Source organism: Callorhinus ursinus, unplaced genomic scaffold (genome assembly GCF_003265705.2).
Source record: "Callorhinus ursinus isolate GAN/ISIS: 27379988/994484 unplaced genomic scaffold, GSC_fseal_2.0 scaffold42, whole genome shotgun sequence".
NCBI classification, from domain to species: Eukaryota; Metazoa; Chordata; class Mammalia; order Carnivora; family Otariidae; genus Callorhinus; species Callorhinus ursinus.
The window spans coordinates 164,130-176,629 of record NW_027397104.1 but is presented as its reverse complement, the minus strand read 5'-3'; the positions used below and the strand labels follow the sequence as shown (position 1 = coordinate 176,629).

The 12,500-nt window shown below is 32.4% G+C and overlaps 1 protein-coding gene across 2 annotated transcripts in view; it reads left to right on the top strand.

Annotated features, from left to right (window-relative positions):
* ZCCHC7 (zinc finger CCHC-type containing 7) overlaps window positions 1-12,500 on the top strand; it is a 243,163-nt gene that overhangs the window by 211,620 nt on the left and 19,043 nt on the right. For both annotated transcript variants that reach the window (XM_025852839.2, XM_025852840.2), the window contains exon 6: window positions 1,882-1,917. In XM_025852839.2, coding sequence (XP_025708624.1) covers window positions 1,882-1,917 — 36 coding nt within the window. The remainder of the gene's footprint in view (window positions 1-1,881; window positions 1,918-12,500) is intronic.

The window sequence follows — 12,500 nt, the reverse complement described above, 5'->3', positions numbered from 1 at the left end:
TTATTACTAAATTGCTGCAACACAAGAAAAGGTCACATGGTAGAGTGGCATTCTGCCAGGGTATGACAACTCAGTGATTGCGATTTTTCAACCGTATTATTCTGAGGGCATTGTGGTAATCAAGAACTATCCATAACTAATGTATAAATAACTGCTTGCTTATCTCTACAGTAATCCAACTCAAATTATATATACACAGCAAAAAGCTTATGATAGAAGGTAGGAAATGAATATTTAAAGGTATATTGTACATTAGATCTTTGTGTGTAAATATGTTTATTAAAACAAATATGTATATGCTTTATTGAGAACCTTTGTAACCTACAAGGCTGTGGCTGTTATTGGGTACCTAACGTAATCTTTGCCTTCTGAAGCTACTTTTTACTTCTTAAAAATAGTTTCTTTTTGATCAGTGTTGTTCATCCAGAAATCACTGTATACAAGTGGCTTTTTTTAGTCAGACACTTTAGTTTGCATGAATATGACATTTAAATTGGAAAGCTGACCACTAAAAATAGTCTTAATTTACACACCTTTCTTTAGAAAATGACATAGGATAGGTAAGCTTAAAATACATAATGGATAAAATTTTCTGCATAGTTAGAACTATCTACTCTTTTTTTGTCTAATCAGTTATGATGATATAACCAGTAGAGGTTTTGCCATTCAAAAATTATTTTCTGAATTATTACCATACCCATAATATCTTTAGATTGTATGAATTATATTCGTTAGTTTTATCATCACTACCCTGAAAAATAAATGAAAGAGGAATGACAAATCAGGTAAAGAATTGTTTCAAAGTGTATGTGTAAGATAATAAAGGTTTAAAAAAGACTCAACTCATTCAAATTTTAGGCATGCGTATATGTGTGTATATATATATACATGTATGTGTGTATACACACATTTTTAAACAAAAGCTATACATTCACATTTACTTTAAGAACTGCCATTTACTTAGCTTGGTTTAATATATTTTAATTATTGCTATAATATAATTATAAAAAATACTTTTTGACATCAACTGTTCTTTTTCTCAGATGACAGACCAGTAAAACATAAGAACTTGATTAGAAAGTGTTTCCCTAACAGAGTCCTAATTTAAGTGTAAGGAAAGAAGATTTGTATTTGTATCCATAAGGAAGTATCTCCTGTTTTCTTGTTGTTGCTGCTGCTGTTTGTTGCTTGTGTTTGTTTGTTACCTATTCTAGCTTCAATAAGTTCATCTTTTACAAAATTACTGAGGTTTTATTGTTTTTTTAAGTTATTTGCCTATAAATGTACAGATAGAGAAGACAACTTTTAAGGGAAAAGACATGAAGTTCAGATTCTCAAGGTTGTTTTTGTTTTGTTTTGTTTTAATTTTCTTTTTTACTCTATTACACATGAAGGTTAGCAGCAAGTGACTAAAGGATGGCAACAGACATCAGAAATATATAACCACAGTGAAGTCTTCTTCAAAGCAGTTGCTATTAAATTGGTTTTTTTTTTATCATACTACCAAGGTTCAAAATGTTCTTTTAAAAGGTGTACTTAGTGAGTCTTATTGATTTTTGACCACTGCTGTTCATTTATCAGTTTAACTGAGTTATGGCTCTTAATCACATCTTAGTGCCCCAAAACTTCTAACCTGAAAAGAAAAAAAGAGAGAGAAAACTTTGTTACTGGCTTTCTGACAATGGCAGGGAGTGTGTTAAACCAGTGTAAAATTCAATTAAACTGTCTAGCCAGGTTTTTGAAGCTGAAATGCAGACCCTTTCTGTTAAGCTTCTTATTTTCCTGTGACCGACACCGGTGGATGCTGGGTTATGCCAAAACCAACAGGCTGTAAAGTACCTTGTTTCATGCTCCCAGCTGATCAATATTTTTATTTTCCAGGCTTGCCCAGAAATCTGGAGGCAGTATCACCTAACAGTGAGTAGAAACACCTTTTTTATTTTCCCCAAGACCTAGCCTATTTATCCTTCTCTGAACTGCTGACCATAAAATATAGACAAGCATCTTCTACTGGAAGATAATAAACATCTGAAGAGTTTTCGCACTGAGAAAGCAATAATATACTTTTTCTCTTCTCCCCTGCCCACCAGTCTATTCTCTATCTTCCTGTTCTGAAAAGATTTTGATTGTTTTCTTATTACTCACATCATTTAATGATTACATCATGGTATCTCAGTCTTCCTAGACTACATTCATTAAATTAAAGGGGAAAAGTATGCCAGGAGCCATAAAAAATAATAGCAATCCAGTGTCTTTAAAGTGTTATATTATCTACAGTCCATAAGCATACAGTCCGTAATATCTTCCATAATCATTTTTCTGGCTTTATTGAAATTTTTGCACATATTTTTTAATGAAACTAAGAAAAGCTCAGTGTATCTTTCATAGAGAACAATTCAAATGTCATATCCTTAAGCTCCTCTTGACTTATTCAAAGTGTATAAACATCTGCTTAATACCATTCAAGTTATTCAATTATCTGGTTTCCTTTTATTGTGAATTTAGGCTAAGTAGAAGTGGAAAACACAATTTACTATGGAATCATTTGGCTAGTGCTCAATATCATGAAGTTAGTTTTTAATATTCACCTTAAATAATTTCAGTAATTCACAATAGCCCTAGTAGTCATTTTTTAATATATTAAATGTGCTACACTGAGCAAGACACAATAATAAAAATTTTTCTTATAGTTATACAGTTATAACAATGTTATAAAAGCTTTTCCTTAAGGTTAACATCAAAAAGGTTTTGGTTATAGGAAGACAGGTAGAAAAATAGAAAGGACAAAGTTTTACAAAAACATGTACTCTTATTGCTCTCCTCTTGTAGAAATAAAAAGTAAACCAAGTGACTCAAACTACCAATATATCTATCACAGGCCCAAAACACAAGAAATAATATATGTTTTCATGAGGAATACGTTTTCGTATTGTTATCACTGTTTAATTTATGTAAGATTCTCAGTAGAAAGCTATAATTTCTCAACTATCCTTCAGTCCCAAATTGGGTTTTATTAAAATATTTAGTGTTATACCAAAATACACACACACACCCCCCTATGTATGTTAACACACATATGTTACAGATGTAACTCATATGGATATATTATGTTTATACTTATGTAGCAATTTTTTTTGTCCTAACATACTATGGGGAAATCCTTATAGCCTAAATTTGATCGACACCCAATCATATATTTTTCAAGATCATAGTCACTTTTTGTAACTATATGGCAGTTTTCTTCATCAGTATTTTTATTAAGTAATAGCCTAATGGATTTGACAATTGTATTTCTTTTCCCTTTTCCCCTAAGTTAGAGAATTCCAGCCTTGAAAACTTGAAGTATGGGAGGTACTACTCTAAAGCCACTCTTTTCATTACTTGCACCTATATTCTTTTATATAACTGTCATAGAAGGATAGAAATTGGTGTTTAGTATAACAAATATTTGAAGGTTTGTTTGATAGTATAGCTTTTGAAAAACATTGTAAAAAGAGTAGTTTGGGAAAAACAAATGAAAACAGTGAATTTCCCTTTGGGGGAGTTACAATATATTCTATTTATAGGTTTAACAAAATCATTTTGAAAATTCCATTGTTCTCAATCTGGAGTTCTGATTAATTTTTCAAAATAATATTGCAGGTAACTATCACAATTTCTAATTGTCAAGTTTAAATTAATACCTAGTAATTTAGAATTAGTTTACTATGCAAATGTAAATTGTAAACTAGTACATTTATAAACATGTGTATATATGTATCAATCCATCTAAAATAAAATAGGTAAATAATTATGTATATAAGCAAATCCAAACGTGTATAATTAAGCAATATTTAATCTTGAATAAAAGCAAGATGCATGGTGAGTTTCATCATCTTCAGCCCTTTTATAGGCGATGGACTGCCATCTATTGACTTACAGTAGCCCTCACATGTGAATGTGGCATCACTCAGCAGTGACCAAGTAATAAAGCCTAGGTTAGAATTGCCACTGTATATTCCTTTAAACCAGTCTTCTTAAAACTCTGGAAATTTCTGCATTTAATCCTTGATTAGTTTCTTTTTTTAACCCAAAAAGTATCCATTTCTTACCCAAAATCAACTGTGCTTTTGGGGGAATAAGTTGATTAGTATATCCAGTTTGGAAATGTTTACATTTGAGAACTTTTCAGTTGCTTTTATCTACTTTTTATCAATAAGACTAGAAGGACATTTGCACAGCCTAAAGTTTAGCAACTATGATTTAAGGTCTATTTAGGAATTGCTTTCTTTCTTTAAAAAAAAAATCTGTAGGTTAAATAGAGGATTATTTCTCAGATACACAAGAAACATGGTGAAGTTGATGGGTATAAGTAGACTTGCAAAATGTTCCAAATCAAAAATTTCTTAAAACACATTCTAAAGTAAGAAGAAAATTAAAGAAGGGAAATGTTCACTGTTTTCAGCAGTTAAATGAGATAAAAATAAAGCCTCCTTAACAACTTGTATCTGAATAGAACATAAAATAGAACAGCTTTTTAACTAAACTTGACTGGACTTCACTACATTAAAAATAACTAAGACCATCATTTTAAAGGGTACATGCCAATAAAACTCTGATAAAAAGATACTACATATATATCTACATAGATATATATATATATTATGTATGCATGTTATAACAACTAATTTAGCTATGTCATTTTTCTTGGTATATTTTAATGACTCTAAACTTATGTCATATAATTTGATGACTTTAGATGACCACTTTGGAGCCCTGCATAGGAAAAAAATATATATATTATTTATTTAGAATTAAATAATTTCCCCAAATAGTTTATGTATTTACTCCTTCAGAAATGTTTGTAAAGTTTTTTAAATCTTCAATACTATAGCACTGTTCTTGTATTTTAATTTCTGTTATATTTTCAGATTTTGGTAAAGTCTGACTTTGAATATTCTTTTTCATCTTTCAGATAACTCATTCTAGATAAAATTCTCCCTCTCAGGAAGGAAAGTCCCTTCCCCCATCCCCTGTCATTTCTAGTCTCATTTATATTAAAAATCCTAGGCCAAAATGGCCACCAACAGAGTTTTACAACCAACAGAATTTTTAACTAGTAGAGGCTATAATTTGACATGCTTTGGACATTTTGTTAATCTTGTTCTTTAATCTACTTACTTTAAAAAAGTAACTAGGAGTTTGCTATTTGGGGGCTGTGTGTGTGTTAAGAATCAAAAAGGACAATACATCTTTTATGTTTAATTTTGCGCCCAGATTTCTTTGTGTACATTGTTAAAATATGTCACAACCTACTACCTTTTTAACTAAAAGTTTAAATAGGAAGCAAATGTAATCTTTTTGGAAGAATTACCTTCTAAATGATTCTTTATATATATAGAATTCACACTTCAAAAAGTAAAATACTTGCTGTCAGGGAAATGGGGAGGAGTAGGATTTCTTTGCCTTCCTGTGTAGCCTAGGAAAAAGCTGGTGACAAGAATTTAGTAGTAATCAATAATCTTACCTGAACTACTTGAATGCCAGAGTATATCTTATGGACCATAATTAACAATTTTGTTTCGTTTTGCTCCTCAGTTTTCTCTCCTTACTGGAAACATCAATTTAGAAATGTGTTTTCTGGGTTTTCACAATATGGAAATGAGGGTTTTACACTAAACGAGGGTGTTACTCTACGCCATGCCACACAGGAGGTAACCCTAAATGTGAACAGACTTAAATTTAACTCTAGAGCTATGCTTTGTAGTCCAAAAGGGAGGAATAACAAAGGGAATTTGATTGTAAGGATAAAGGTATCCAAAAGTCTTTATCCTGGAATTGTGTTGTAAGATAGGATGAGTAACAATTTTCTAACTGCCTAACACGGAAGCATTTTTAAAAATAACTTAAAATGAAAAATTAAAAGTTTCCAGAAGTTAGCCCAAGCTAGAATCTTTTCTTTGGTGGGGGGGGAGAATACCTCTTTCTCTCTTAATTAAATATATATTGGGAATCCTCAGTCTTTTTCTGAGAGCTCTTTGGCTACATAAGCAGAACTGCAAAACCCACAAGAACCCCATCCACAGTAGATATCAAGTGATATGTCCTTTTCCATGTGTGTTTAAGAAAATAGAACTGGTTACATACTGTATTTTAAAGTGTTAACTCCAGAATAGAGTGAGAACTAGGCCTCACTCTATTTTGGAAAATTTAAATCAACTTTTTTTTTGATACCATATCTTGAGGCCTGGCATACAGATGATCATAAACTAACACTTTAAAATTCATCTTGTAAGCTCTTATTTTGGTAGTTCAGTTCACTTTGCAGACTTCTCAAGAACCAGGAATACTCTTGTTTCAACTGTTGGGGTTTTTCCCCCCCTCAAGATCTGGTATTGCTATTTCAGTGTTGTGGTTGGTTAAATGTTGCTATTGAGATATTACATCTCTGTCAAATTTTCAGAGATTTAGTTTTCATTAAAAATGCCCTTAATACTGAAATACTACTGAAGTGAGTGTAATCATGCTCTGATGATTCAGAAGGCACACAACTATTTTGTAGTACCTCAAGGCTGTCTTCCCATTGTAGTACTACAAAATAAATCAGAATGCTTTATGTTTCAAGTTACTTGGTGTCTGAACAAAAAGAATTTCTGAATAAGCACTGATGACTATTTTCTAATACTCCATATGTAATAGAGATAGAAAAGACATTTGGATAGTGACTAAAATTTTAAAATATTTTTCAGTTGGAAAATTTATGTGAATACTTTTATATTTATTTAAATACTCACCTTGTTCTTAAAGTATTTATAGTGTCAACATTTTGCTAGCAGTTTTTTTACTTCAATCTTACCATGTTTAGAATTTTGTATAAAATGTAATTACTACATTTACAGAGTAGGTCAACTGAGGTGGGTTTTTTTTTCTTTTTTTTTGAATCTTTATTTCACTGGCATGTTGGACCACATTTTTCTAGAACTTATCATTGGAAGCAATTGGAAAATGCAATTTCAGAGCAAATGAAACCTGGAATTATCAATCTCAATAAATGAGATTCATTTAAAAATAAATACAATTTGCCAAATCATCAAAAAGCAATTTTCTAAAGCTTCTGTGAAAGGAAGAGGAAAAAAAGTGAACATTGTGAATTATAAATGCACATGTTATTTTTCCTCTCACAGTGTTTCCTCAGAAATTTAGACATTGTATGTACACAAACTTATTAATGAATGGGAGTAAAATAAAATTTAGATTTGTATATAATTTATTTATTGACACACATAGGAGAGCCTTCATATGTTCTTCTTTTCTAAGAAATACTGAGGTGTCATCCCCTTCAGAGAGAATTTCCAAATTATTTGACTTTCAGTATTTTAATGCAGAAATTAATTTGTTTTAAATGAGAAATCAATATGGCATATTTTGAGTAGATTCTTTTCTTGTGTTAAGGTATTTAAATAATACCAAGTACATTATGACATTAATTCTCTTATAAATTTAAGTGTTTCGGATAAGCAATGAAAAGTATGCAGCATTCACACGATTTATAAAAGATTCATTATAAATGTTTTAACCTGGATGCAGCTGTGTTTGCCATCTTCTAAATATCTGAAGATATGTCCTACTCACCCATCATCATGTCATTTTTTAGGTAGCACATGTTGTTCAGTAATAAACTAATTGAACCTGAAGCTCTACTACAAACAGCTAACTTTTTTAATTTGACAAAAAAAGTCCCTTTGCCTTTTTGTCTGCCCCTTAGTAGCTGCGGGCAAACACCATTACATGTAGGACTTACATATTTACTATATGGGCTTCAGATTTTACTTCTGTTTTAAAAATTTAAGGGAGTACTTGTTATGGACTTTTTCTTTTCTGTTGGCAAAGGTTTCTCCTGAGGATGATAAAAGGATGCAAATTACATTTGAGCTTTTTACTGCCCTTTCCTGTTCCCTAAGTATGTTCATCTTTGCTTACAAAGGAATTATAGTTAGTCATTATAGGGGCAATTTCTTCTTAATACTTACATTCTGTGGTAATTAAATTCTATTTCTAAGTATTTATAATTTTAATATATAACATTTTTAAAGTCTTTTCTTCTTAAGAAACACATACATTATTCATATAATCACAAATAAAACTACATTGTTTTTTTGCTTACAACTCTACACTTTGAATTAGGGCTCCTGTTATAAGAAAAATGAATATAAACAGGTAGCCTGAGAATGTTCAAAATCCAGTTTAACACTGCACAATGCTATATAATAAATTATATAATAAATTGTAGTTTAAAAATCTGAAATGTTGAATGATGCCTATTATTTGTCATGTTAACCATGTATAAAGAGAATAGAAGTATTACATAGAATAATTTTAGCATATTTAAGTGATTATTTTTCATACGTATTTTGAACAGGTGATTCATGCCATTCCTTAAATATACTCCAACTGATTGAGCTTGTCATAATCTTCTCTGGACATTTCAGTGCAAGAATAAAAGTAGATAAAGTATACAGGACCAATGATATTTGTATTAAACATTCCTTTTAGTAGTCATGCATGTAAATGACATGGTAGATTACAGTAATTCCTAACAGTTCTTAAGTATTTAGGAATCACTTAGTTACTCACTGTCATGATCAACCATAACCTTTAAGGGTTTTGGTCAATCATTTGAATAATCTTCAGGGAAAGACTCCTGAAAGAACCCCTTGATTTGTTGACATGAACAAACTCTCTGAACTAGTGTTACATTTTCTGTTACAATATAAACTCTATTAGTAATCTTAAATTGAATTAAGTTTAAGATTTTAAAAGCAAAATCTCTTAAATGACTAAAAGTTAATGAATTATTGATAAAATCAGTCAAATTTTAGACTTGAAATTCATTTGCCATTTGATCCCACATACAACAAAGTCATGAGAGTTATGTTTTCGTACATTTGAAATTATTTTCTTTTTTTTTTTTAAGATTTTATTTATTTGAGAGAGAGAGAGCATGAGCGGGGAGAGGGTCAGAGGGAGAAGCAGACTCCCCGCCAAGCAGGGAGCCTGATGTGGGACTCGATCCTGGGACTCCGGGATCATGACCCAAGCCAAAAGCAGTTGCTTAACCACTGAGCCACCCAGGAGCCCTGAAATTATTTTCTTTCAGCTATTTTGAACTCAGTTAATAGTCGTCCAAAACTAATATCCTTGGGTTTTTTTGAAATATCAAAAATATTATATGGGGCGCCTGGGTGGCTCAGTTGGTTAAGCGACTGCCTTCGGCTCAGGTCATGCCTGGAGTCCCGGGATCGAGTCCCGCATCGGGCTCCCTGCTCAGCAGTGAGTCTGCTTCTCCCCCGGACCCTCCCCCCTCTCATGGTCTCTCTCTCTATCTCATTCTCTCTCTCAAATAAATAAATAAAATCTTTAAAAAAAATATTATATGAAGAAAAATACTTAGAGACCATTTGACCAAAAAAATTTTTTTTACTATCTTTGGAATTAAAATAGACCTTTGTCTTAATTGGTATACCAATACTCTGGTAGATCATATTTCAAAACAAGAGTTTTTCCATGGGAATGTTCAGAAATCCATATCAGCTTTGTAAAATGATTCATGTGTATGAATCAGTTGGTAATAAAGGTACCACATTATTTTCATTCCTTTTTTCAAAAGTCATATGAAGCCAAATCTGTTAGGTAAATTACAAAGTCATCTTTATAACTTAATAATGTATCCATGTTTAGAAATACCAATTTTACATAAATATTGTTCTTTACATGTATTTGTGGATTACTCCCACATTTCTTTTCAGTTAGGGGAACTGAATTTTGGATTGTTCATTAGCTTTGTTTATACAATAAATCTCAATTTGTCTCTCTTGGATCTCTCCTGTTTCCTTTATTTATAGTTATATCATATTCCCTCCTCATTTTACTGAAGTCCTTAAAAAAATGCTATAAAATTGATTTGGAGTGGAAGACTTATTTCTGAGGAAATTACTAGGGAATGTTTTTTTTTTTTTTATCAAAATAGAAAAAAGAATGCCAGCTTTGGGATCAGACATTGTCTCATATTCTGGCTCTTTAATTTACTTAGATGGCCAAACCTAGTTAAAATATTTGGCTTCTAAGATCCTTGGTTTCTTCATCTGAAAAATGGGGATAGTGATTTCTTGTTTTAACTATGCAGTGAGATAATAAATAAATAAATATAAAGTACTTGGCACAATATCTACCACATAGCTTGTATTCAACACTGTGTGAGCTCCAGTAAAGCAAGCCCATTCATGCCTCACACCTGTAGAGATGGCCTCTGGACTAATAGCCCAAACTCAGATTATCAGATTATTGTAATGTCTTTTGAAAAGACTGTTATTTGCTTAAGATGAGGAGATTCATAATGACCCCTTTGTTTTCTGTCTCCTAAAAATGTTTCCTTCTTATAGTTACTGAAATTAAAATATTCACAAGCAATGTCTTTTGTTAACAGAAGTATTTAGCTCACTTTTCATTTTCTTATTACTTATCTGTGTCTTTTCTAGAAATGTAGGTAACTGTTAAATACAGCAAACTTAAATTATTTTCTAAATTTGATTTGCCCAAAAATCATTATAAAGACATTTAAGAAGTAGATCACAAAAATATTTAGGCTACTTCTTCTAATGAAAATGACTATATAACATATGTACCATATAAAGATACAATGATACCATTTTGAAAAATATATATAATGTAATTAATATAAACATTCAGTTCTTAAATGGTAACTTCAGTGTCATCTGAATATAGTTATCATAAGCAGTGAAATTACATAAATCTTGAGAATAATATGAAATTGAACGGTTCTCTCTCACACACACACACACATATCAATTGTAATACTTTCTGCTAGGGTTAGAGGGTTTATGTTAATCAGATGAGGAAGGAAACAAAATAGCATATCAGTTTTTTTGTACTTCAGATGAAACTGCTTCATGCCTTTACATGACTGAGGCCAGAAACCAGCCTGATTTCACAGCAAGATGCTGAGGTGTAAGAGCTTGATCACTCTTACAGACTTCCAGTTGTATTCTCTTATAGGTCCAGCCAAAAAGGCAACACAAAATTAAGCATTTTCTCAGTGCCTGTGATTTGTATTCTTTCAAAGAGCATTCCTATTCCATGTTTGTTCTTTATTTTAAGACAAGCAGGAGCTAAGATAAGGCATATTTTAAAAGCAAAAAAGCCTTACTCTTCCCTCTTTAGACAGGCCCTTACAGCTGTGGAATTCCCTGCCTTTGTGACTGTTGGTTAAGACCATTTCAGGCGAATAAGCATGATTGCATGGGGAGGGGGAGTGCTTTCTGTTTTAAGTCATGTGGAGTTATGGTAAAAATGAAAATCGTGTTGTTTTTTTGAACCCTCTGTGTTTTAGCTAATAAATATAATGGAGCCACAGCTCTGTTATTCTACAATTTTTCAATGATGGTTTCTATACAGTTGTATGCAAAATATTCAAGCAAATTTGAATATGTTAAGTACTTCACACAGTTGGAAGATGTATATTAATGTAGTTTCTATGTTTTATAGTCCACCCTAATAAACATTCAGATAAAATATCCATGGATTCACACATGGATGTATTCTTTTCTGTCCCTCCCCCCCACATCCTGTCTTCACTCCCTCCTTATCCCTCCACCCTGCTTCAAAGCTTGTGGTCCTTTTCCATCCATGTACTAAAAGGTTCTTTGTAAACCAGGCCATTTGTCCATCATTGTTTGGGGTCCAAACAGTGGTAAGATACCCTGTCACCGATCCCGCGTGCTATGAATGGCAGCTCCTCTCCGGACAATTGGCGGAGGGGCCGAGAAATATCCCTGAGAGGATTATTTAACCTTTCAATTTAGAGGGCACAAAGCCTGGCTGATTAATGAACTTTCTGATGGGCGCTGATAAGCGGATCTATTTCTTTATTTCCCCTAAAAGTGATTCCTTCTCCTGTCCATATTACTATAATCTTAAACATAAAATGTGGCAAATAGATTAAAAAACAGCACTAAAGAGTTTATCTGGCTGGCAAACTGAAGGAGCTAAATTAAAATTGGTAATGACAGCAGTGGCTCAGCCTCATATGTGGTTTTTAAATGCACTGTGTATTTTGAAGAGACTTATTCTCCAGCACGCCTGGTAATGACTGCACTTGGTGCAGCGTCTGGGGCTGGCTTCTGTTATCCCCCCCCCCACCCCCCCCCCCAAAAAAAGAGTTGTGTTATCTGGATGGCTGCAGACACATACGCATCCCCCTTTCTCACTGCATGGGCAGACAAGGTCGATAGCATTACAAGGTATTTGTGGCAGTGCTTGTTTCAGTTTTCAGAGCTGCCAGTTTCCAGGCGGATTTGAATTACAAAAGAAGAAGCTGGCATGAAAATTGAAAGGTTTTATCGGCTGGTCTGAAGCCTCATAGCACATTGCTTATTTATGCAGTCCATTTGCACCAGGAAATATAAAAAGGAAATACATTTTTAAAATAAGGCCATAAAGACCCA